Source organism: Macrobrachium rosenbergii, chromosome 39 (genome assembly GCF_040412425.1).
Source record: "Macrobrachium rosenbergii isolate ZJJX-2024 chromosome 39, ASM4041242v1, whole genome shotgun sequence".
Taxonomy (NCBI): domain Eukaryota; kingdom Metazoa; phylum Arthropoda; class Malacostraca; order Decapoda; family Palaemonidae; genus Macrobrachium; species Macrobrachium rosenbergii.
In genome coordinates this window covers 4,882,501-4,905,000 of record NC_089779.1, presented here as the reverse complement: position 1 = coordinate 4,905,000, position 22,500 = coordinate 4,882,501, and the positions used below count along the sequence as shown (strand labels likewise).

At 34.0% G+C, this 22,500-nt stretch overlaps 2 protein-coding genes across 2 annotated transcripts in view; one reads left to right on the top strand and one right to left on the bottom strand.

Moving 5' to 3' along the window:
• The window catches only part of LOC136825664 (neural-cadherin-like), a 342,994-nt gene that overhangs the window by 31,387 nt on the left and 289,107 nt on the right, over positions 1–22,500 (top strand). Inside the window, exon 2 of the mRNA XM_067082348.1 lies at positions 18,414–18,499. The gene's annotated coding sequence lies outside the window, so the exon portion shown is untranslated. The remainder of the gene's footprint in view (positions 1–18,413; positions 18,500–22,500) is intronic.
• LOC136825598 (annexin A7-like) lies at positions 21,698–22,450 on the bottom strand. Its single transcript, XM_067082183.1, has one exon. The coding sequence runs from the start codon at positions 22,448–22,450 to the stop codon at positions 21,698–21,700; it is 753 nt and encodes a 250-aa protein (XP_066938284.1).

The following is a 22,500-nucleotide window of genomic DNA, read 5'->3' as shown; positions in this document are numbered from 1 at the left end:
TTCCCAAGATACCAACTACCTGAGAAACAGGGAAAGTAATATTACCTATATATTTTTCAAAAGCCAACTACTTATCAAAAGTTACACCTAGAATCTTAAAATTCGCCCTCCTTCCCCAAAAAAAAAAAGCTTTTATTACGTAAAAGTACTAGATGGTCAAAGATTTCACTCTTTATCTGGCCATGTACCCTTGGCTTCCTGACAGGTAATCACAGCTGATGTAATATATATTCTCATGATATTCTCTTGTAAAATGTATAAAGTATGATTTTTCCGGAATTTTATGATATGCTTTGTAGCTGCCGTATGATTTTTTGTAAACAAGAGATATTGTGTAGTGTATTCTGAATATTAATAACAGTTATGTAAAAAGTCTTTGTAATGTCAGATCTCACAAATATTAATGATTTAGATAACAGCTTAATTTAAAATTAATATGTTTCTTAATAATAACGTAATAGAGAGAGGAGATTAAGTCAGACCAGTTCGTGTGCTCTCGAGTTTTCATCGCGAGAGAGAATTGCGTTGACAGTTAAGATAAGGAAAGACCCGCACTCTTCGTCTCTTTCATAAACATGTCAATCACATAGTTAGCCACGTGCGAGCTGTATTAATCGCGCTGATGTCTCGTCCAAAACGTTTTGCCTTAAAGTCCCGTATGCCTTTTTGAGAATTACTGGAAGCAAACGCACACGGCAATTGCGTCATGTTTAAGATTACGTTGTTCTGATCACGTATTGCTCTGATCGCGTCTCATGTGACCGGCAGTCAAGAATGTTTTTTGGATTTCGTTCCCAAACTGTGTTTTAAATAACGTCATTCAGATTCTACGGGTCTTGGCCCCAAAATACTTTAGAATATTCTGTGGGTTTTGATGCAGAAATCATTCATTCTTATTCTACAGACCTTTTGTGCTTGTTCTCTCTCTCTCTCTCTCTCTCTCTCTCTCTCTCTCTCTCTCTCTCTCTTCAAGAAAGAGAAGTTTGTAACGTAAAGTAAATTTATTGTGGTCATTGATATTAATCTTAGCTTTTGAGATCTGATAACCGTAGTAATTAGGGTTTTTTCCCAGTAACGGCGCCTATCAGGAAAGTGTGTTTAATGAAAAGCTGCAGCATTTGGGATAATCTTGTGAAAGCTGTCACAAGCTTGTGTAAGGTAAAGTGAATTTTACAAAGTTAAAAGGTTTACAAGGTTTTACATGGCTAAAAGTTTATTTTTTAATTGAAGACATGTTATTCAAAGTGAGCTGGAATTTAGTGAATGTTGTTTAAATTGATGAGTATTTCTTAGACCAGTCAATTAAGTAAGATTTTTTGGTGAATTTACTTCATTTTTTACTCATTTCAGTTTTATGTATTCTTATATGTTCTTGTACTTTCTAATTACTTGCTTAGTTTTCTCAAGTGTTTCTTAGTGGTTTAACTTTTACTTAATTAATTTTGCTTTGCATATTTGATTATCTTATTTTGTTTCTTATCTAAATTCAAGCATTAATCAAGATTGTTAATTTTGATTTCAAGTAATAGTAATTTTACTCAAAGTAAAATTGTGAATTTTGATTTATTAATTTTGAATTAAATATAAATTTTTGTATTTAAATTTTTTACATTAGTGTTTCACTTATTAACCACCACTGGTAGTGATAATTTTTTAAAATAAAACAGATAGATGTTTTGTTCCTCTAATTTTGCTAAAGTCACTCAAACTTGGGGAGACAGTTACAGTAATGGACTGATGCCCTTTTACTTAGTATATTTCTTGTTAAAATGTCGATACCTCATACTTGTTTTGATAAACGTCGTTGATAAGCTTTTCTAAGGGATCACTGTTGCCTTTAGAGTACTCAGCCGTATTTTTTTTTTGTTTTTTGTTATAAGAGTTCACGTATCTGGTTGTAAGTGAGGTAAGATTTGAATTCTATGATAAGTAGTGTAATAATCAGGTAATTGCAACACATGGTAACTATGTATATGTATATGTATATGTGTATATATATATATATATATATATATATATATATATATATATATGTGTGTGTTTATGTATGTATAGAAATGAGTAAGTAATATAATAAGACATACGAAAATTTGAAGATAATATAACCCACAATGAAAAAAAAAAAAAAAATTCTAAGCCCAAGGCGAAAAATTATATCCCCTCAAGAAGACCATTTGAAAGAAAAAACAATATCAATTATCATCCTAATAACTGAATTATAAAAGGGTGACACCATAACCTCCCACCCACAAAGAAATGTGAAAAATACACAATCATAGAGCTGGGGTGAAAAATTAAATACCCTCAAGAAATTAAAAAAGCTATATTGTCTTTACGTGTAAGGAGGTGCCGAATGACACGAGCTTTTATCCTGACCGTTGGATAAAAGGTTGTTAGGGACGTAACGAAAAAAATATACAGTTTTTTTATAGGCGAGGTGAAAAACGAAACGCCCCAAGAAGTGAAAAGAGCTAGATTCTGTCTTCATGAAAGGAAACTATGAAAGATATCAAAACTTTTCCTAATTATTGAGTTAAAGGTGGGATGATAATGGAACTAAAAAAAATATAAATAAAAGATTTTTTGGAGCCGTAGTTATGAATGAAATGACCGCTAGAAGTTCTCAAAGTTACAGTTTCTGTTCATTTGAGGAGATGCTGACAAATATTAACTCTATATCTGATAATTGACCTGCCCAAAGACATATATATGTATATATATATATATATATATATATATATATATATATATATATATATATATATATATATATACATATATATTATATAGAGGATAGATAGATATATGTACATATATATACATATATATATATACACACACGCACACACATACATATACACATATATACATAATATATATAAAGATGTATATGTATATATATGTATATTATATATACATATACACATACATATATATAAATATAATATACTGCTTATATATATGTATATATATACATACATATGTATACAGTATATTATGTATGTATATACATGTATATATTCATATATGTATGTATATATGTATATAATATACATATAAATATACATATATATGAATATAAATACACATATATACATATATATATATGTATATAATATACATATAAATATACATATATATGAATATAAAAACACACACATATATACAGTATATATTATTTATTTATTTATATATATGTATATATTATAGTTTTTCTTGAGGTGGTGAAAAACGAAATGCCTTTTAAAGTAAAAGAATGCTAAATTTGAGAAAATTTGCTATGGAGTGGTTTAACATTCTGATTTAAATGGTAAAGAGCTACAATCCAAAATTATCCTCAATTTATCCAGGTCAATTATGATTTTGGTGTATCTACTGAGAATTCGATGGAAAACATGTTGAAAATAATTTTTCATGAATATAATTGGTTCAAATTGCATAATGATAAAATTGATGCAAAATGACTAAATACATTACCGAAATAACACGTAAACGCTTTCCAAATTCGATTTATTAATGAATCAATCACTGAAGCAATGGATGATGGCGAATGACGTTATTGCTAATTTCTAATCCTCGGCCTTTTGAACATGTGTGTGTAGCAAACGCTGTCAACACTATTCTTGGTAACCGGAAATTCACGTGGAATGCGATTTGAACTGTTAACGACAATAATAATAATAATAATAATAATAATAATAATAATAATAATAATAATAATAATAAAAATGTTCATGCAACAAAATGGAAGAAAACCAACTAGGGCAGAAATCACGAAAAATGCCAAAATACTACATCAAGCTTCGGATGGCTATCGCCTCTCATTCGTAGGTCCTCTTTCTATCCGTAGTCATAAGCACAACTTGAACACTTCAAACGGAATCCTGCTCCTTCCCTCCATATATATTTTTTTTTTAACAGTTGTCAGAGGAGGTTCCAGCGGTCGTCAACTGTGCCGAGTCGCTACCATCAAAGGGCCCAGGGGTACTTGAATCTTTATTTTTACTTATCAGAAAGATTAAAGTATATATATATATATATATATAAATTACACCTGAAAAACTTAAACAGACATCATCGGCCTTTCATGGGGTTTATTCTTCCAACAAAGGCACAACATGATTAGAGTGGCCCAAGTGTAAGCCAAGAATACAATCATCCCCACCCTAATCATGTTATAGGCAAACCGGATAGAATGCCTAGAGTCCTATCCCAGAGCCAGACCACCCTGGAATCCGTGGTCCAGGCCTGCAAAATAGTTCCGCCTTTGAGATATCAATCTGATGTCTCTCAGGGCCAAGCATTATCGGGCAGTTGATGGTCCTACCACAGTTCCCACTATTTAGCTTCGGATATAAACCCAATCCTAGCTGTGATATCTTTTCTTGTTTATCAGGTCCAATAAATTTCAGCAAATTTTACTCATAATTTTTAATTGTCGTTATTTCAAATTATGGTTGGGACATATATATACTGTGTTCCAATACAAAAGGTGAATGAGCCTCTTTTACTAAGGCCAAAATGGCAACCATGCCTTCTGCACACTACTATAGGTTGCCATGGAACAAATTTGATAGAATTCAGGCCTGGCGACTTTGCATGGTTAAAAACCACAAATTGGGCAGTGTAGGTTTACTGATAGTCCTAGGCTCTGAAATACTGTAGCAATAACATGCACATAAGCATATCTCTCTCTCTCTCTCTCTCTCTCTCTCTCTCTCTCTCTCTCTCTCTCTCTTCTCTCTCTCTCTTTTCCTTATATATAAAATTAAATATATATATTACAAATATACATACATCCTTATATATACATACACACACACACACACACACACACACACACACACATATTATATATATATATATATATATATATATATATATATATATATATATATATATATATATAAATAACTGAATAACGAAAATATGGAACGTGATGAAAATACAAATAAAGACAAAATCCACGAGGGAAAGATTAAACAATGAAGTGCTGCAAGGCCTTTCGACTTAGTCTTTTACTTGGCAGGCTGAGGAAATATAAAAATAATAAGTCTACAAAGAAAGCTCATATAAATGACAGATGGTGATTACAAGGGAAAACATAAATGTGTTGGATTCCAGGTATATATATTTTTTCCTTTGTGATCCCCAGGTGTAATTTATATGAGCTTTCTTCGTAAACCTATTTTTATATTTCTTCACTCTCCTAAGTAGAGGACTGTAAGTCGAAAGGCCTTTGCAATACTCCTTTGTTTCTATTTCCTGATTTTTCTTTATATATATATATATATATATATATATATATATATATATATATATATATATATATATATACACACGATTATAATTACATTAACACGTGATGACCATTAAAGCACCACAGGTGAAAAATGAGACTGGGTTTAGGTCCTGACCAGTCTCTTATTTTTTTTTCACCGGTGGTGATGCGTGAGTGTATTTATACGTTCTATAGATATAAATAAATATATCTATCTAAATATACACAATGTATGTATATATAAGTATGTATGTATATATATATGTATGTATATGCATATATATAATATATACACATATATATACATATATATGTATATATGTACAGGTATATATACATATACATACATATATATTTATAATATATAATATATATATATACTTTATGCCCAGGAATTAATGAATCATCTTCTCAATTCCCTATCAGACTCGTAGAAATGTTTGGAATAAAAATTATGTTGGAACGGTAAACGCACTCTACTTTTATTGAATTATGGAAATACTTGAACAAAAACTGCAATTATTGGACAGTTTCTGGAAACCTTGTAGAACAGCGGTAGTCTGTCATTCTACAGGATTTAATCCAATTAATTCTATAGGATTTAATCCAATTAATTCTATAAAAAAATTAAATAAAGGATGCTGTTAAAAAGATTAAACCATAATGCAAGTACATCTGGGGTCATAAAATAAATGAAATCCATCGCCATGTCTTTTTGACTTTCTAAAACCTAAAATGAAATAATGTTCTCACAAGATGGTTAGCATTTTATAAAATCACTTTGATGTTGCAGTATGACGGCCTAACTCGAGTATATCTTTTCCTCCACTTATAGCATACTCAAGTATATTCCAAGACCCAACATTTTATCAACATCCCCCTTGGAGAGATTCTTCCAAAGAACAATTTAACGTTGGCGACAATCCTATGAGCCGTATTCTTCACAATTTCGTTTCTAGGCCAGCAAACTTGGAAGTTCATTGCGACTCCGACAAACTTGGAAGTTCATTGCGACATCGACAAACTTGTAAGTTCCTCGGGCAGGCAGCGAACTTCGAATCGCTTCCTGCCCGAGGAACTTGGAAGAACATTTCCCTCCCTACAAAGTGACTAGGAAGATTGACCACGAAGATTTAGGAGAGAGCAAACTGTTTATTATTGAGTCTAGGGGAAATATGGCTTTAGAGTTCCAAGTAAAACCGGAATGTAATAATATTACCCCACTTTCTGTTTACAGCTTTATTAGAAACATAATATTTTTAGATACAGTATACTTTTTTTTTTTTTTTTGGCTTTTGCACCACCTCCTGATAAGAAAGGGATACTCCAGAGGTGCCCTTCATAAGTAAATATACGAGGACATTTAAAAAACAGTTACTACCATTTCTTTCCTATTCTTTGACATAGAAAAAAAATAATCAAAGAATCAGTTTCACTCAACACTTCTAATCTTTGTAGTTACACTACTCGAAAGCAACGACGAGTGTAAACAATTTCGATCAAATACAAGCTAATTAAAAAACTAGCATGGCAAAACCCATTTTGATCGCAGGCATGCATGTAATAGCAATCGCTTTGTATCTTGCTCTGAGTTACTCCCTCGATTCTGAAAACACAGTAAACGTTAATGGAAGAAAATTGTCGTTTTAATTTTACTTCACCGATTACCTTTCTTCATCCTGAACTCTTAACACCGTCCTTTTTTGATGGAATGAGTATTTGGAAGATGTGTTAACACTTTTTGTAAGATGGATGGGAGGCAGATCCGTATGGTGCATTAGCGGAAGGAGAGATATCATTTAACATAGTATATGAAAGCGACCTTTGAGATTTTACGAAGGGCAATTGAAAGATTGGAAAATGCAGAAGACGCTGGGGTCGCAGATAAGATGCTGCAGTGTGTAGTGAAAAGCATTTTGTTATTAAGAAAAGATTTCAGAGGGATACCAGAAATGAATAATCTTTTCCTTTGCATAAGATGACTGGTGAGAAAGGGGAACATACGAAGTATAGGGAAACAGCTTTATACCAGGAAGGATGTATCGCTGGACTCTCACTGAGACACAGGAAAAAAATACCCGGTTATTGGAGGATACTGTTATGATACAAATGCGTCGGAATTTTTGAGAGCTGAGAAAACATGTATATTGCACGGATGGACGGAGAATAAGACTCATCACAGAACTAACAGCAATGCAATGTGGAAAGGAAGTAGGATAGATGATGTAATAGATTACCTGATGTTGATATCATGTATCAGGAGCATTTAACGACCGAGGTGAAGCACTTGGTTGAGTATGAAGATTGGAGAGTGCAAGGCTTGGTAGTGAAATTAGGCTGAGCGCAAGGTTCTCGCATTTCCATAGCTATTTAACAATAAATAAATGTAATAGTTAATGGTGAGGCAACTTAAAAGGTGAGTCTCTGAATGGCTGATCTAATGTCCAGGGTTCAAAACATTGCTCTTAAACCGTTAGTGTTCATAATAGGAAGCATCTATGTGAGTTTCCTGTATAATGTGTATGTATATATATATATATATATATATATATATATATATATATATATATATATATATATACATATACATATACACATACACACACACATATATATCATCAGGGGACTCACAGGGAAAGGCATCGTACTCAGGTACATTAAATTTGTCAACGTTTCACGACTCATATTCGCATCCTCAAGTAGAACAAAAATATAAACGCGAACATTAAAACCAAGCACTGCATAATCCAAACAGATTACGCAATATTTAATAAAATTCAATGAACATCAGCGCATAATAAAAAATATAAAATATTTATAAACACCTTAAAAAAGTAAAACACACTAAACACTAAAATTACGCAAAAAATATCTGTAAAATTCTAAAATAGTAAAATTACATTGAACACTAAAATAGCAAGGCCATTCTGTACCTTACCCTCGCAAAGTCACGGCAGTGTCTAAAGGAATTTCCTTAAAACAAACGCCGCTCCTTCGTCGATAAACAACTGAACAGAGGACGACTGCGTATTTAAGTATATCTTAGTTTAACCAGACCACTGAGCTGATTAACAGCTCTCCTAGGGCTGGCCCGAAGGATTAGATTTATTTTTACTATCTTTATTAATGGACTCCAAGATAGTCGAGTCATTTTCATTTCAGTTTTGTGCGTAAGTTTAATGTTTAGTGTATTTTCATTTGTTAAGGTGTTTAAAAATTGTTTTATATTTTTTATAGGCTGATCTTCATTGAGTTTTATTAAATAATGCATAATTTTTATGGATTATGCAGTCCTTAGGTTTTAGTGTTTGCATTTATATTTTCATTCTAACTTGAGGATGCGACTGAGTCGTGAAACATTGCAAAAAATAAATTTACCAGAGTACGGTGCCTTTCCTATGATTCCCTAATGATATATATATATATATATATATATATATAATATATATATATATATATATATATATATATATATATATATATATATATATATATATATATATATATATATATATATATATATATATATATATATATATATATATATATATATATATATCTAGCTATTCTCAATTTAGTTGTTCTTGCGTTATGTAAAACACGCAAGCCTTTTTACTTTTTTTTCATTCATGTACCATAACCATTTTATAAATAACACTGATTCACAAACCGTTACCAATTATATATATACACATTATAATTATATATACTGTATACATATAAATAAAAAAATGGTAACGGTGTGTGAGTCAGTGTTATTAATAAAACGATTATGGTACATGACTGAGAAAAAAGTAAAAAGGCTTGTGTGTTTCACATAACGCAAGAAGAACTAAATTGAGAATAGCTAGAGATACAATGTGAAAACTATGCAGGGGGTCTGGGAAATAAAAATAAAACTTTAAAAGTTTTATCTGGTACTTGCAAGAAAGCAAAGGACACGAGATGTATGTTGGAAGTTTTCGGGAAAGAAAATTAATCGTTAATGTAGCGTGGAATGAATGATGTTTACAGAGGAAATAAAAAACTAGGAAGGGAGATCTGCGGAAATTGAGGAAAGTTTCAGTGTTATTACGGTAAAAGTAAATTAGAAAGACTGACTACTGGATGTATATATGGATGGTGTAAGAATGAAACCTGAATACTTTAGGCATTAAGGGGTAGATGTATTAAGATAAGAGATCAATCGAGTCACAGGCTGGTTGAAACAAGGAAGGAAAGGTCTGTGGAAACCAGGACTGAAATGAACAATCGAGAGTTGAGATAACTTTTAGTGAAGTGAGATGTGGATGCCGCATGTTAATAAAAAGAATTTAAACAGTTTTTGAGAAGAATTATTTTGGTTAATACTTGCCATAAAAAGCATTGATAAGAAGGATGGTGCCTATGAAAGTGTCCATCAAAGTTAAGAAATAGTTGGAAAGAATGAAGGATAATAGGTTGGGAAAAAATATATATACATATATATATATATATATATATATATATATATATATATATATATTATATATATATATATATATATATATATATATATATATATATATATATATATATATATATATTAACACCCTATGGCACAGAACATTTGCATGTATACATCACATGCCAGTGGTTGTAAGCATTATACACATATATATATATATATATATATATATATATATATATATATATATATATATATATATATATATATATATATATATATATATATAATATATTTATAAAAGTCCAGAATAACATTGCTGCAGGCTCTTTCATCACGGCACGCGAAAACTCAAACTGGAAAACTCCGCGAAGCAAAGTTACTTCCGCATAAATGCGAATTCTCTCACTCCAGGCACAATCGTTTTTTCCAGCGCACTATATATTGCAGCCCTTCTCACTCCAGAATGCGGTCCATTTCAACCGACACATTTTTCTGGATCCTGGAATGCGAAAGTGAGCTCTGGAAGCTCTTAAGAGCAACCCTAAGTTAAATGTTTTCGAATATTCGAATTTATACTTTAGCAAGACGAACTAGGCAATTTTGAGGTAATTATGATTCAAATGGTTTAGTAAATTTATTTATCTTGTATTTAGTTGCTCATTAAATTTAATATGTAAATAACTATGCTGCTATGCTTCTTTTTCATTTTCCATATTAGGCATTCTAGTTTTTGGAAGTTAGTATTACTTACTGAAATTTAGACGACTGTTAAGAAAGAATTTTAAACTTGACTGAGATTATAAGGAATGGGAGAAAAGCCTACCCGGATCAATAAGGAAATATAAATAAGTCACCATACTCGTTTGAATACAAAATCCAAACAAAAATTTTCGCTTAGTATATACTTTGGATTATTTTATATACATTATTATACACAATTACCATTCATTATATCTATTATTATTCACAATTACCATTCATTATACCTATTATTATTCACAATTACCATTCACTCATAAAGAGAAAGCCATCAAGAGTGTTAACTTATTAAGCAAGCTTCCAAAAATTTACAACAGAATAGACTAATAGAAAATACAATTTAGGCCGAAAAATTGTCTAAAAAGTTAAAACGTCTAAAACTTACATATTTTGCTCACAGTTACATTTGCACCATATCAAATGTAGATCTGAATAATCTCCTGAACATGAAACAGCACTTTCCTATGCAAACAGACTTTCTCCAGCTTGTTTACTCACGCAAGAGAATGAGATCACGGAATCAAGTGTTGCTATGAATATGTTTACTAGAGCAAATATTGACACAGTCTCCTCGGAGCTTCAAAGATAACAGTGAACTAGAACATCTGAACATTTGACGAGAGGCGTCTGCCGTTGCCCAACAACAGTGATCAAGGTCGTAGACCTAAGACAAGAGGAGGTCATCTCAGCCAATGTGGTAGTTTTTTTTTTTTTTTTTTTTTTTTTTTTTTTACTCGACCACCAGCTGCTGGCAATTCATCTGCTTCTACTGGCTTTTTTTTATACTTAACTGTTTTGATTGCTTGGATTTGCACTACTCAGCAGAACCTGGCGGACTGTTCTCAAGGACTGAGTTTTCATTTCTCAGGAACACCTGTCAGATTGTTTTTGAGCGCTAAGATTTTGACCACTTAGCAACACTTGTTGGACATTTAGTCTGCTCAGGTTTTTACTTCTTAGCAATCATTGCATGCCGCACTGTTTTAACTGCCTAATTTTTCACTTCTCAGCAACATCTGCCAAACTGTTCTGATTACTCAAATTACCGCTTCCCAGCAACACCTGTCGGATTGTTTTCATTACTCAAATTTTCACTTCAGAGTCTCATCTGTCGTACTGTTTTAATTGCTCAACTTTTCACTACTCACAAAAAAACTGTTAGTGTTTTGATTGATGAGACTTTCACTTTGCAGTTTCTGCTAGACTCTTTTCATTGCCCAAGTTTTCTCTTCTGAGCAAAAGTTCCTCGTTGGGGGAGTCGGTAGAGTTGTCGGCTAGCACTCTGCTAGGCCCGAGTTCGCGTCTCCGGCCGGCCAACGAAGAATTAGAGGAATTTATTTCTGATGATAGAAATTCATTTCTCGGTATAATGTGGTTCGGATTCCACAACAAGCTGTAGGTCCAGTTGCTAGGTAACCAATTGGTTCTTAGCCACGTACAATAAATCTAATCCTTCGGGCCAGCCCTAGGAGAGCTGTTAATCAGCTCAGTGGTTTGGTTAAACTAAGGTATACTTAACTTTTCTCCTCTGAGCAAAACATGTAGGGCTTTTGATGGCTTAAATTTTCACTTCTCGGCACCACCTATTATGATTTCTTAATTTTTTACTTCTCAATACATGTGGTACATCTGTAACGCTGAAATGATCACTTCTCACCAACATCCGGTTGATATGTGGCTTACATTAAAAGCTTGCTTTATGCATGCAAAGGGCCTTGTTCAAAGGGTAGGGTCAACCTCTGGGTCTTAACTGTAAGAATTTAAAAATGTAACTCACTGATATGATGAAAATCATTTTTAAATAAATAAAACAATAATAAAACAGTAATAATACTAATAATACTGTTCAGTGAGTCCACAACAACCTAATTAACGATGAAACTTCTACTTTAGTACAAGCCTCCCAAAAAATCTCTAAACTTGCAGTTTACACATAAAATCCAAAAAAATTTATTTGCATATTTTACTGCATAAAGTGAGAAGAATGAAACATGGACCGGGGACGAACGAGAGCAGAAGGGACGAACGAGAGCAGAAGGAACGAATGAGAGAAACTAGGGCAGCAAACAAAATAACAACGATTCTTAAGGAATTCCGATCACCAAGATCTCAAGGAAGTTTAAAAACCTGGAATTAGAAAGTATCAAACGTTCTGGTTTGTGTTATAACACTGGAATCTTGAATCTGCCTATTTTCTCAAAGACTTAACACACTGTATATAAATACGGAAAAAAACAATCAAATCATGAGGAGAGAGAGAGAGAGAGAGAGAGAGAGAGAGAGAGAGAGAGAGAGAGAGAGAGAGAGTGCAGAACACGCAAATCTAAACATTCAACTGAACTAAAGTACGGAAGTCAGACACCATGTGTGTTGTATGTGTGTGTGTCTGTAAGCGTGTATGTGAGCGTTCAGTTATATAAGTTTATATGTGCGTGTGGTTCGAAATTGGGGAAAGCTGCGTATACTGTAGGTTTGGCTATTAAAGGCGTACGATGACGGTCCAACGCCCTGGTTGCCGACTAATTTAGTGTAATAGCCTCTGAGCTCTGTTGCCCTTAGAAAGTTTACTGTTAACGAGACAAATTAGGTTAGAAAAGTTAATTATTGACTCCATTTTCTCTAATGACGCTGAATGACCCAAAGGGTCTAGTGCACGAAAACAGCCCCTTCCTTTAATTTCTCTCTCCCTCTCTCTCTCTCTCTCTCTCGGCAGAGGGAAATTATATATAGATACTACCCACAGCCACGGAGAATAAGGTACAATATAAGAGGAGAGTTGAAATTACTGATACTTACGTCAAGTTTGCGGAGAATAATAGTTTCCTTACAAACAAAAATATAAAATTATATCTTATCACGCTCCACCTCCGACAGAAACAGCCGTTCACGTACTAGTTACAAAGTAAGAAATCCTGTATATGTACTATCGGAAGTTTAGAAATTTTAAGGCAATTCATTCAATAACAACGATGTTAGTCCGCCTGTTGCTTCTTTGAAGGACGGAAGACATCGCTGAAGCATCCACAGTCTCCCACTTAACATCCTTCTACGTAGTGATTACGATACAGCAGATGGTAAATTGATCTATTTATGAGTGCAAATCTCAATCTACTTCCCGTGATAGATATATTAGCTCAAACAGCACGGTGACTGGCCGGTAAAAAACGAGAACATTGTATAAAAGTATGGCTTTATTAAAACCGTGGCGCGTCCGGTAAAAACCAAAACTCAGAAATAAAAGGTATTTAGCGTTCCAGAGCGCAGTGAACTGTGGAAAAATTGTACAAAATATTCTACTGAATAAAAAATTATAACTACTACAGCTACAAGTGAAAAGTGTAACTGTTAAGTTAAAAAAAAAAACGCTAAAAATCCCGTAGATCATTAGCACTTAACAGGAAATTAACCCAATTAAAGTTTCTAACCCATGAATAATTAACTAGATTCATTACTTAAGTTTTTACAAAACATCAGTAATTACAGGTAAGCAAATTGCTTAAACCACGGTTTATCTTAGAAATAAATGGTATTTAAACTATATATATTACATATATATATATATATATATATATATATATATATATATATATATACACACACTGTATATATATATGTGTATATATATAAGATAAACCAGGGTTTATCTTAGAAATAAATGATATTTAAACTATACAATGTATATATATATAATATATATATATATATATATATATATATATATATATATATATATAATTTACATATATATAAGATACACCAGGGTTTATCTGAGAAATAAATGATATTTAAACTGTATAATATATAATATATATTTTATATAAATATATATATATATATATATATATATATATATATATATATATATATATATATATATATATATATATGTTTATAAAGATAAACCAGGGTTTATCTTAGAAATAAATGATACTTAAACTGTATGGAACATATAGTAAGTGAATCACTTCCTCACCAAAGATAGATGTAACTCCTATGGTTTTTTAACACAAATTGTAAGACAAAAATTCATTCATCTATCTATTTGTATCCACAAGAACTATATATACAGCAATGAGCACAATTGTTTTTTCCTAGATTTCCTGTTATTTAGGGTTACGTATTGCCCTAAAAGCCTTGAAATCCGCTAATGGGAATGAAATAAGACTTCTTCCACCCCACAATTCAATCCAAGGTCATCGGCACCACAGTTCTGATTCCACAGAAAATTGTGGTTTTATTCTAAGGTCTTTCAATTATCAAAAGACCTCGGGCTCCATTAAAAACCTATTTACTTTTACTTTCTTAAGAATTCATAAACAACCACATGAAATTTGGTGAATCCTTTTTACTGACTGCAGGACCCTTTTTGACATTAATTTTATGCTATGGATTTTTCAGTAAGGGCACAAATACCTGACACTAGACACTAACAAGGCATTCTCTGAAAGGAAAAAAATGTGCCTCATGTCTGTTACGTTTTATGAGGAGGGATCTCGACGAGCAACCTAATGTCCTTTCCAAGCCTCGGCCCGAAATGGGGGGAGGCGGGGGGGAGCGGGCTGCTCAACTCCTGAGGATCTTAAACTTGCCTTGTGAAGGAAAGAAGTTTATATTGGTCAAAAGATAAATGAAAGCATGAAGGAGGAAAAAGCACCACCAACCCGTACTATCGGATGTGTTCATCCGGAGTCCGGCGGAACAGGAAATGACCGAACTTATCTAGCCAAAGTTTTATGGAGGAATCTATTCTGGAAAATAAAGGACGACTTCTTTTTTCTTAAATAACTAGCAACTAAGGAAAAAAAGAGCCGAAGAACACAGAAACGAAACGGCCAGAAAATACAATGCCTGCTGGTCTTTGATAAGTAGGCTATGTTTTACAGAATGTCTACCATACAAGGTATTTAGGAGACAGACGGTGCATTTCAATACACTATTGGCCTTTATTTCATTGCCATGAGTTTATTCACCGGGAACTAACGTTCGCCAGAAAATAAAATAAGATGGTCGTATTTTTCTGTGAAGAAAATGCATTCCACGAGACGACGACAAAATCGCAGCCTTCTTTTGTTATTCATATCCTGCCCTACGTCTGAGGAATATTCAAGATTCTAAATAAACTACAGAGACACTTTTCGTCAGAATATTATTCGAATGTTTCCCATAAATAAAACATTTAAAATAGAACTGTGGGGCTCTTAGTTTTCAATTTTACCCAAGTTTGGAGGAATACTTATGGCATTCTATAATTCTGAATATCCAAATTCTTTCATTTATCATTTTAAACGGATGACTTAGTTTTACACCGAGAATCTCCAGTCCATTCCTTAAAAAACACCATTCGTTATTTCTGTATGCATTCCTCGACACGGGATTCTCCACACATCTCCACACAGTACAAGGCCGAAGGACGATGCTAAAAATTCAGACCCAGATCTGAACTTGATAGTAAAAGGGCTCCCGCGCTGAATATTTTAAAGTGGGAAAACATGTAAGCTAGGGCGTTCGCGTGGCCCCCGAGCAGAGATTCTCTCTCTCTCTCTCTCTCTCTCTCTCTCTCTCTCTCTCTCTCTCTCTCTCTCTAAAGCAATTCTCTTCCTATCTATTGCCTTTACTTAAGCTTCGTCAGAGCTGGCTAGATTAATATCATGGGCGCATTAAATAATTCAAAAGACCATGTTGATAACTAAGCATCTGTAAAAAATGAATCTAACTTTAAAGAGTCGGTTTTACCAGATAACCGCAAGATTCAATCAGAGCAAAAGAAGAAGAATGACAAAAATACACAAAATTATAAAAAGACTACGAAAGTCTGAACCATATCTTTAAACAAATCACTCTTTCTATCAGCTTTTAGAATTTTTTTTAGGCAATTAACGACAAAACGACTTCCGATGCTGTACACGAGGAGGGTAAAGCTACCAATTACGAGAGGCGTCAAATAAATGCGGTGGTAAATCATGCACTAACAGGCCTCCGTATTCGCAGGAAATAATGAAATGAGAAACTGGAGAGATGGCTGACTCATTTGTTCACTTTTTTTTGTGGAACATCACGTGGCAGGCCATTAAGCAGGGGCTTCAATGTTGCGTAAACAAAGATTAGTCATGTCACGAATAAATGGCCAGAGGAATATGAGCTCTCTCGTGTCAAAAAAGGAACAAAAAACATCAAACATAATTTCTTATGCAATTGTGTGTGCATAAAACATTACGCACAGACACACATTATATATACATATATTATATATATATATGTGTGTGTGTGCATGTATGAATATATATATAATATATATATATGTGTGTGTGTGTGCATGTATGAATATATAGGCTATATATATATATATATATATATATATATATATATATATATATATATATATATATATATATATATATATATATATATATATATTACATTTTTCCAACATAGGAACTTTTACAGTGACACATACATATATGTGTGTGAGAGCGCTATTTTGGAAAGAACAAGCGCGTGAGTAAGGTTTTATACTGTTTATTTAACAATACTGAACAATATACATATCATAAGTATAAGTATTATATATAAGCCCTTTCTCTACGTGAACACTCCACTACTTCATTTAAATATTGGAAAAAATACTCAAAGTGCAAACAAACCATGAGATCACATATAAAGTGTTTTAGTAACTAACTTTTCGTATCGTTCCGAAAACTATACTATACGCTTGACTTCCGTGAACCCTCCAATTGCTGTTTTGGTTTAAACTCGTTTCTTCGATTGTCCTTTGTCTTTCAGCCAATACCACCCATGTTACTGGCAGCATAGCACGGTGAGCTTGTATTCCCCCCCTCTAGACCGTTCATGGAATGATTACTTTTTATGGTTCATAATCTCAAGTTTTATAGCATCAAATGCGATTATGCTTACAGCCATGAAGCCTAGGGATTATCAATCTTACACTTGGAAATGACTTTCTCGGTAACAATCGCTTTTCCAGCTGTCGACTTTTTATTTTCTGATTATAATAAAAAGTTTTACAACTTTGCAAGTCTTTGGGGATACCATTGGCTAAGCAACTTATTACCTAAATCATAAACTGTGGTACGAGAAAATTCAGGACACAATTTTTCCATGTCCTTAGATGAAAATGTTCTTGACACAATTTAGTATTAAATATGTGGCTATTTCAACCAAAATATATCCGCAATACCCTCTCTCATTTAAGCATCCCGTTATTCATCAGTTATCGGTTTTCAATTAATTCTTTATACTTTTGACTTTGTATTCCTGAGTTATTACAAAAATATTTTCCACTTATTTTTCCCTCTTCACAATACTCCCATCTTTTCTACTCTTCAAAAAATGGATACCCCATCTCCCGTTCGCTTTCCATTTTCTGAATCTATATATCGCTGTCTATCGGAAATTTTAAACTTATTCTTATAAACTCGACACATATACAAATATAGTCGAAACGTTACTAGTTCATTTATATATTTATATGAATATTTATACATATGCATAAATATGTGTACAAATATATATACATTATATATACATGTATAGATATATGTATGTATGTGTACATGTATGTATGTATGTATGTATATATATGTGTGTGTGTGAACAAATAAATATCAGTGTGTGTATATATATATATATATATATATATATATATATATATATATATATATATATATATATATATGTGTGTGTGTGTGTGTGTGTGTGTGTGTCTGTGTGTGAACAAATAAATATCAGTGAGTGTTTTTGCCTCACCATGCATGCAAGTTTAGCATATACAAGGGGAGCATTTGTTTACGTACCTTGATAATTTATCTGCAACCGCATAAGCACTTTGCCTGTCAGCGAGCGGCCAGGTAAAATGAAATATGTTTAACGGAAACGCTTAAATATAGATAAACTTCGTTGACTCCAATGTTCTTTTCTTTTTTCCAGATTTGTAGCTGAGAGCTTATGAGAATAATAACAAAAGAATTTGGATCGTCTAAGAAGACGCCGAGTTATTCTTTCCCTTCGAGAAGGTATGTAATTAATTAAAGTACTTTTTTCTCTTCTATTTTTGGTTTTTCAACTTTTCTCAGTTGTCTAGAAACAATAAACAAGGTATTTAATTGTAATACGGAATATCATTTGGCCTTATTTCATTGTAAAACTAATATTTTATGAATAATTTCCTGATTATATTTTAGTAATATAACGATAACTTTATTATATTTTCCAAAAGGGTTTCCATTAAATCCCGCCTCACATCTAAGGTTTCATCAATTTAAGTGTTTGGGGGTCGAAGCATATAGTCACATTGTCAGAGAGTATCTACTAGCAAGACCAGTAGTTTGAAGTATCACAAAGGTAATATGCTGAAACCTATATTGAGTCGTTTTCAGTCAAGGTCAAAGCTGCAGGTGTAAGTACCGTTGAGGCAACAGTCTACATATACACAAACGCATCCACGCATATATATATATATATATATATATATATATATATATATATATATATATATATATATATATATATATATATATATATATATATATATGTGTGTGTGTGTGTGTGTGTGTGTGTGTTATTGGCAGATAGCGAAACCGGTCATTTCATGAAATGACTGGAAACTTCAGTCATTTCGTGAAGTGACTGGAAACTTCAGTCATTTCGTGAAATGCCTATTTCACTCAGGCACTTCCAGTAGTGCCTAAAATCTCTAGTCATTTCATGAAATGACTGAAATTTTGATGATCGTTTTTCACTAGACGACAGGCAGGTTTTAGGTAGATAATGAAATATAAAAAGATATTGTTTTAGACAAGAGATAAAGATGTGTTTGCTCATATTTTTTGTTGTTTTATAGATTATCATACCGCATCGGATCAATCTGGGCACGCTTAATCATCTGTGGATGGGGTAATAATGAAATCAGATATCTAAACACCTAATTGATGGCAATTATGAAACCGGTAGCTCGGGCGTGCTCGGTGTTGGTTGGTTAGTTGCCCGTTTGGTGATTCCGCGCTGGCAGCGTATTAGCAGTACAATGCTTCTGTTTACTGATTAGCTGAGAAGTTATTTCTGCTCTTAATTAGCTGACTATTGGAGCTGAATTGTGTTTGCAAATAGCTCTTTGTCTTATCAAAGTGCAATTGTGATTTCTTTTGTGGCTTCATAAGACCACAGTGAACCACCCACACTTACTCCACTGCAACAAGTGTTGAAAAAATACACGGAGAGTGAAAAAGAGCTCGAGACTGCTTGACTGAACAGGCGGAGCGAAAGGCCAAGAGATCTCGCATTGAGCTTCAAGCTCGGGCCGATGTCGCTGTTCCAGTGCCTATGATGGACAGGGGTAGGGGAGACCCCTAGGAACATTTTCCGGGTAATTTAAAAGAAAAGTGACAATGAATTGTACACCATTGGCACAAAGTATGGGATCATCGACACCAAGTGCATCCGTGGTGACTTTAGCTTGTGCCAGCAGAAGTTTCTGACAGACAACGACATCGACAAAAAACGAACATTTCTCTTCGTGAGACCTTGGAAAATTCTTCATCTGGAGGTCAAGGTTTTGTCAAGTGTAACTGCGCAGCTCTCAAGAACAAGTGTGCCGACCTTAAATGCAAGTGGTATAAAGTTGGCGTTAAATGCAATAGCCGCTGTCATAACAGTCTGTGCTGTAGAAATAAGCAATTTTAATATGAATATCTGATGCAATGTAGTGTTGAATGTATATTGATTTCTCTTGTTAAATGAGATTTAAATGTGTTAAATGTGAAATGTGAACATTTATATTGACATGTTACATTTTGACTTTATAACTGAATGGAGTTGAAATATATTTGTATTTCACTAATTAATGGTATGTTAAACATGTTTTGTTGCATATGAATGTGTTTGCATCTTGTTTCCATCATTTATTCCTGTCAGGCATTTCATGAAATGACTGGTGCTGAATTTTAGTAGTTTCGTGAAAAGACTAGTCATATCCAGAACTGCCTAGGCACTTCTGGAAGTGCCTGACTGAAATAGCCATTTCGCAAAATTACTAAAATTTCCAGTCATTTCATGAAAGAACTGGGTACGCTATATATATATATATATATATATATATATATATATATATATATATATATATATATATATATATATATATATATATATATATATATATATATATATATATAAAATCACAGGTTCATGAAAAGAGAAAACGATAAAGTAAGTACCGAGTAATCTCGTGTAATTCCTACCTCTTTCGAGATACCGTGAATAAAGTAAACGTTTACTCATAAGACCACAGCTCGAACAAATAATAAAATAGTCTTAAAAGTCCATTCCTACAGGGCAGTAGCATTAATTGTTCTAGCAGCTGTTTTATGTTTAAGTGATAATCCTTATGCAAAGTTCTGTCAAGAACAAACATTTTCTCACTTCAATTAGCGTAGCTCGCAAACGTCTTTGAAATTCTTGTACTCCATCTTCCGCCAATTCAGCCTTTTTTCTCCTAGTTCTCATCCAAGAAGACCTTTTTTTTTTTTCCTAATCTTCAGGTGCCCACAGGAGGCCAGCTGACACCATCCCGAACTATTCTCCCAGAGTTTGTGGTGAAGACATGTCCAAGCAATTTCCATGTACTTTTCATTATTATCTCATCACTATGTAATAACCTGTATATTTCTGTATGGTGTCATATCTCTCTCTCTCTCTCTCTCTCTCTCTCTCTCTCTCTCTCTCTCTCTCTCTCTCTCTCTCTATATATATATATATATATATATATATATATATATATATATAAAACATGTGTATGCATAATCACATACATACATACATACATACACACACTTGCACACACACATTATATATATATAATATATATATATATATATATAATATATATATATATATATATATATATATATATATATATATATATATATATATATATATATAATTCATGAAGCTACAGATGTCGCTTGGTATCCAATTCACGCTACTTCGGGAATATCCCCGATGGGGAATTATCACCGAAGGGGAATTTTTTTTAAAATGATAAATGAATCGGTACCGCCGGGTCTCGATCCCTCGACATGGTACCTTCCAGCAACTTCCAGAGCTGCGTGTTCCAAACGCACCAATGAACTGTCATGGTTGAGGTGGGTTAATGATGAAGCCAAGTACAATTTCCCCGCTCTCGATGGGTAAATAAGTACGGCAGATTCGCCTTTAACTTATACCTCTCTTGATGGCTCAATGGTTTGACCGTCGAATGGAATCGCTGTAGGGTACCGTGTCGAAGGATCGAGACCCAGCGGGGTACCGTGTTGAAGGATCGAGACCCGGCGGGGTACCGTGTCGAAGGGTGAAGACCCGGCGGGGTACCGTGTCGAAGGATCGAGACCCGGCGGGGTACCGTGTCGAAGGGTGAAGACCCGGCGGGGTACCGTGTCAAAGGATCGAGACCCGGAGGGGTACAGTGTCGAAGGGTGAAGACCCGGCGGGGTACCGTGTCGAAGGATCGAGACCCGGCGGGGTACTGTGTCGAAGGGTGAAGACCCGGCGGGGTACCGTGTCGAAGGATCGAGACCCGGCGGGTACCGTGTCGAAGGGTGAAGACCGGCGGGGTACCGTGTCGAAGGATCGAGACCCGGAGGGTACAGTGTCGAAGGGTGAAGACCGGCGGGTACCGTGTCGAAGGATCGACCCGGCGGGTACCGTGTCGAAGGGTGAAGACCAGTGCGGTGTCGAAGGATCGAGACCGGCGGGGTACCGTGTGAAAGGTGAAGACCGTGGGGTACCGTGTCGAAGGATCGAGACCCGGCGGGTACCGTGTCAAGGTGAAGACCGGCGGGGTACCGTGTCGAAGGATCGAGACCCGCGGGTACCGTGTCGAAGGGTGAAGACCCGGCGGGGTACCGTGTCGAAGGATCGAGACCCGGCGGGGCACCGTGTCGAAGGATCGAGACCCAGCGGTACCGATCCATTTATCATTTAAACAAAATTCCCCCTCAGTGATAATTCCTCATTGGGGACA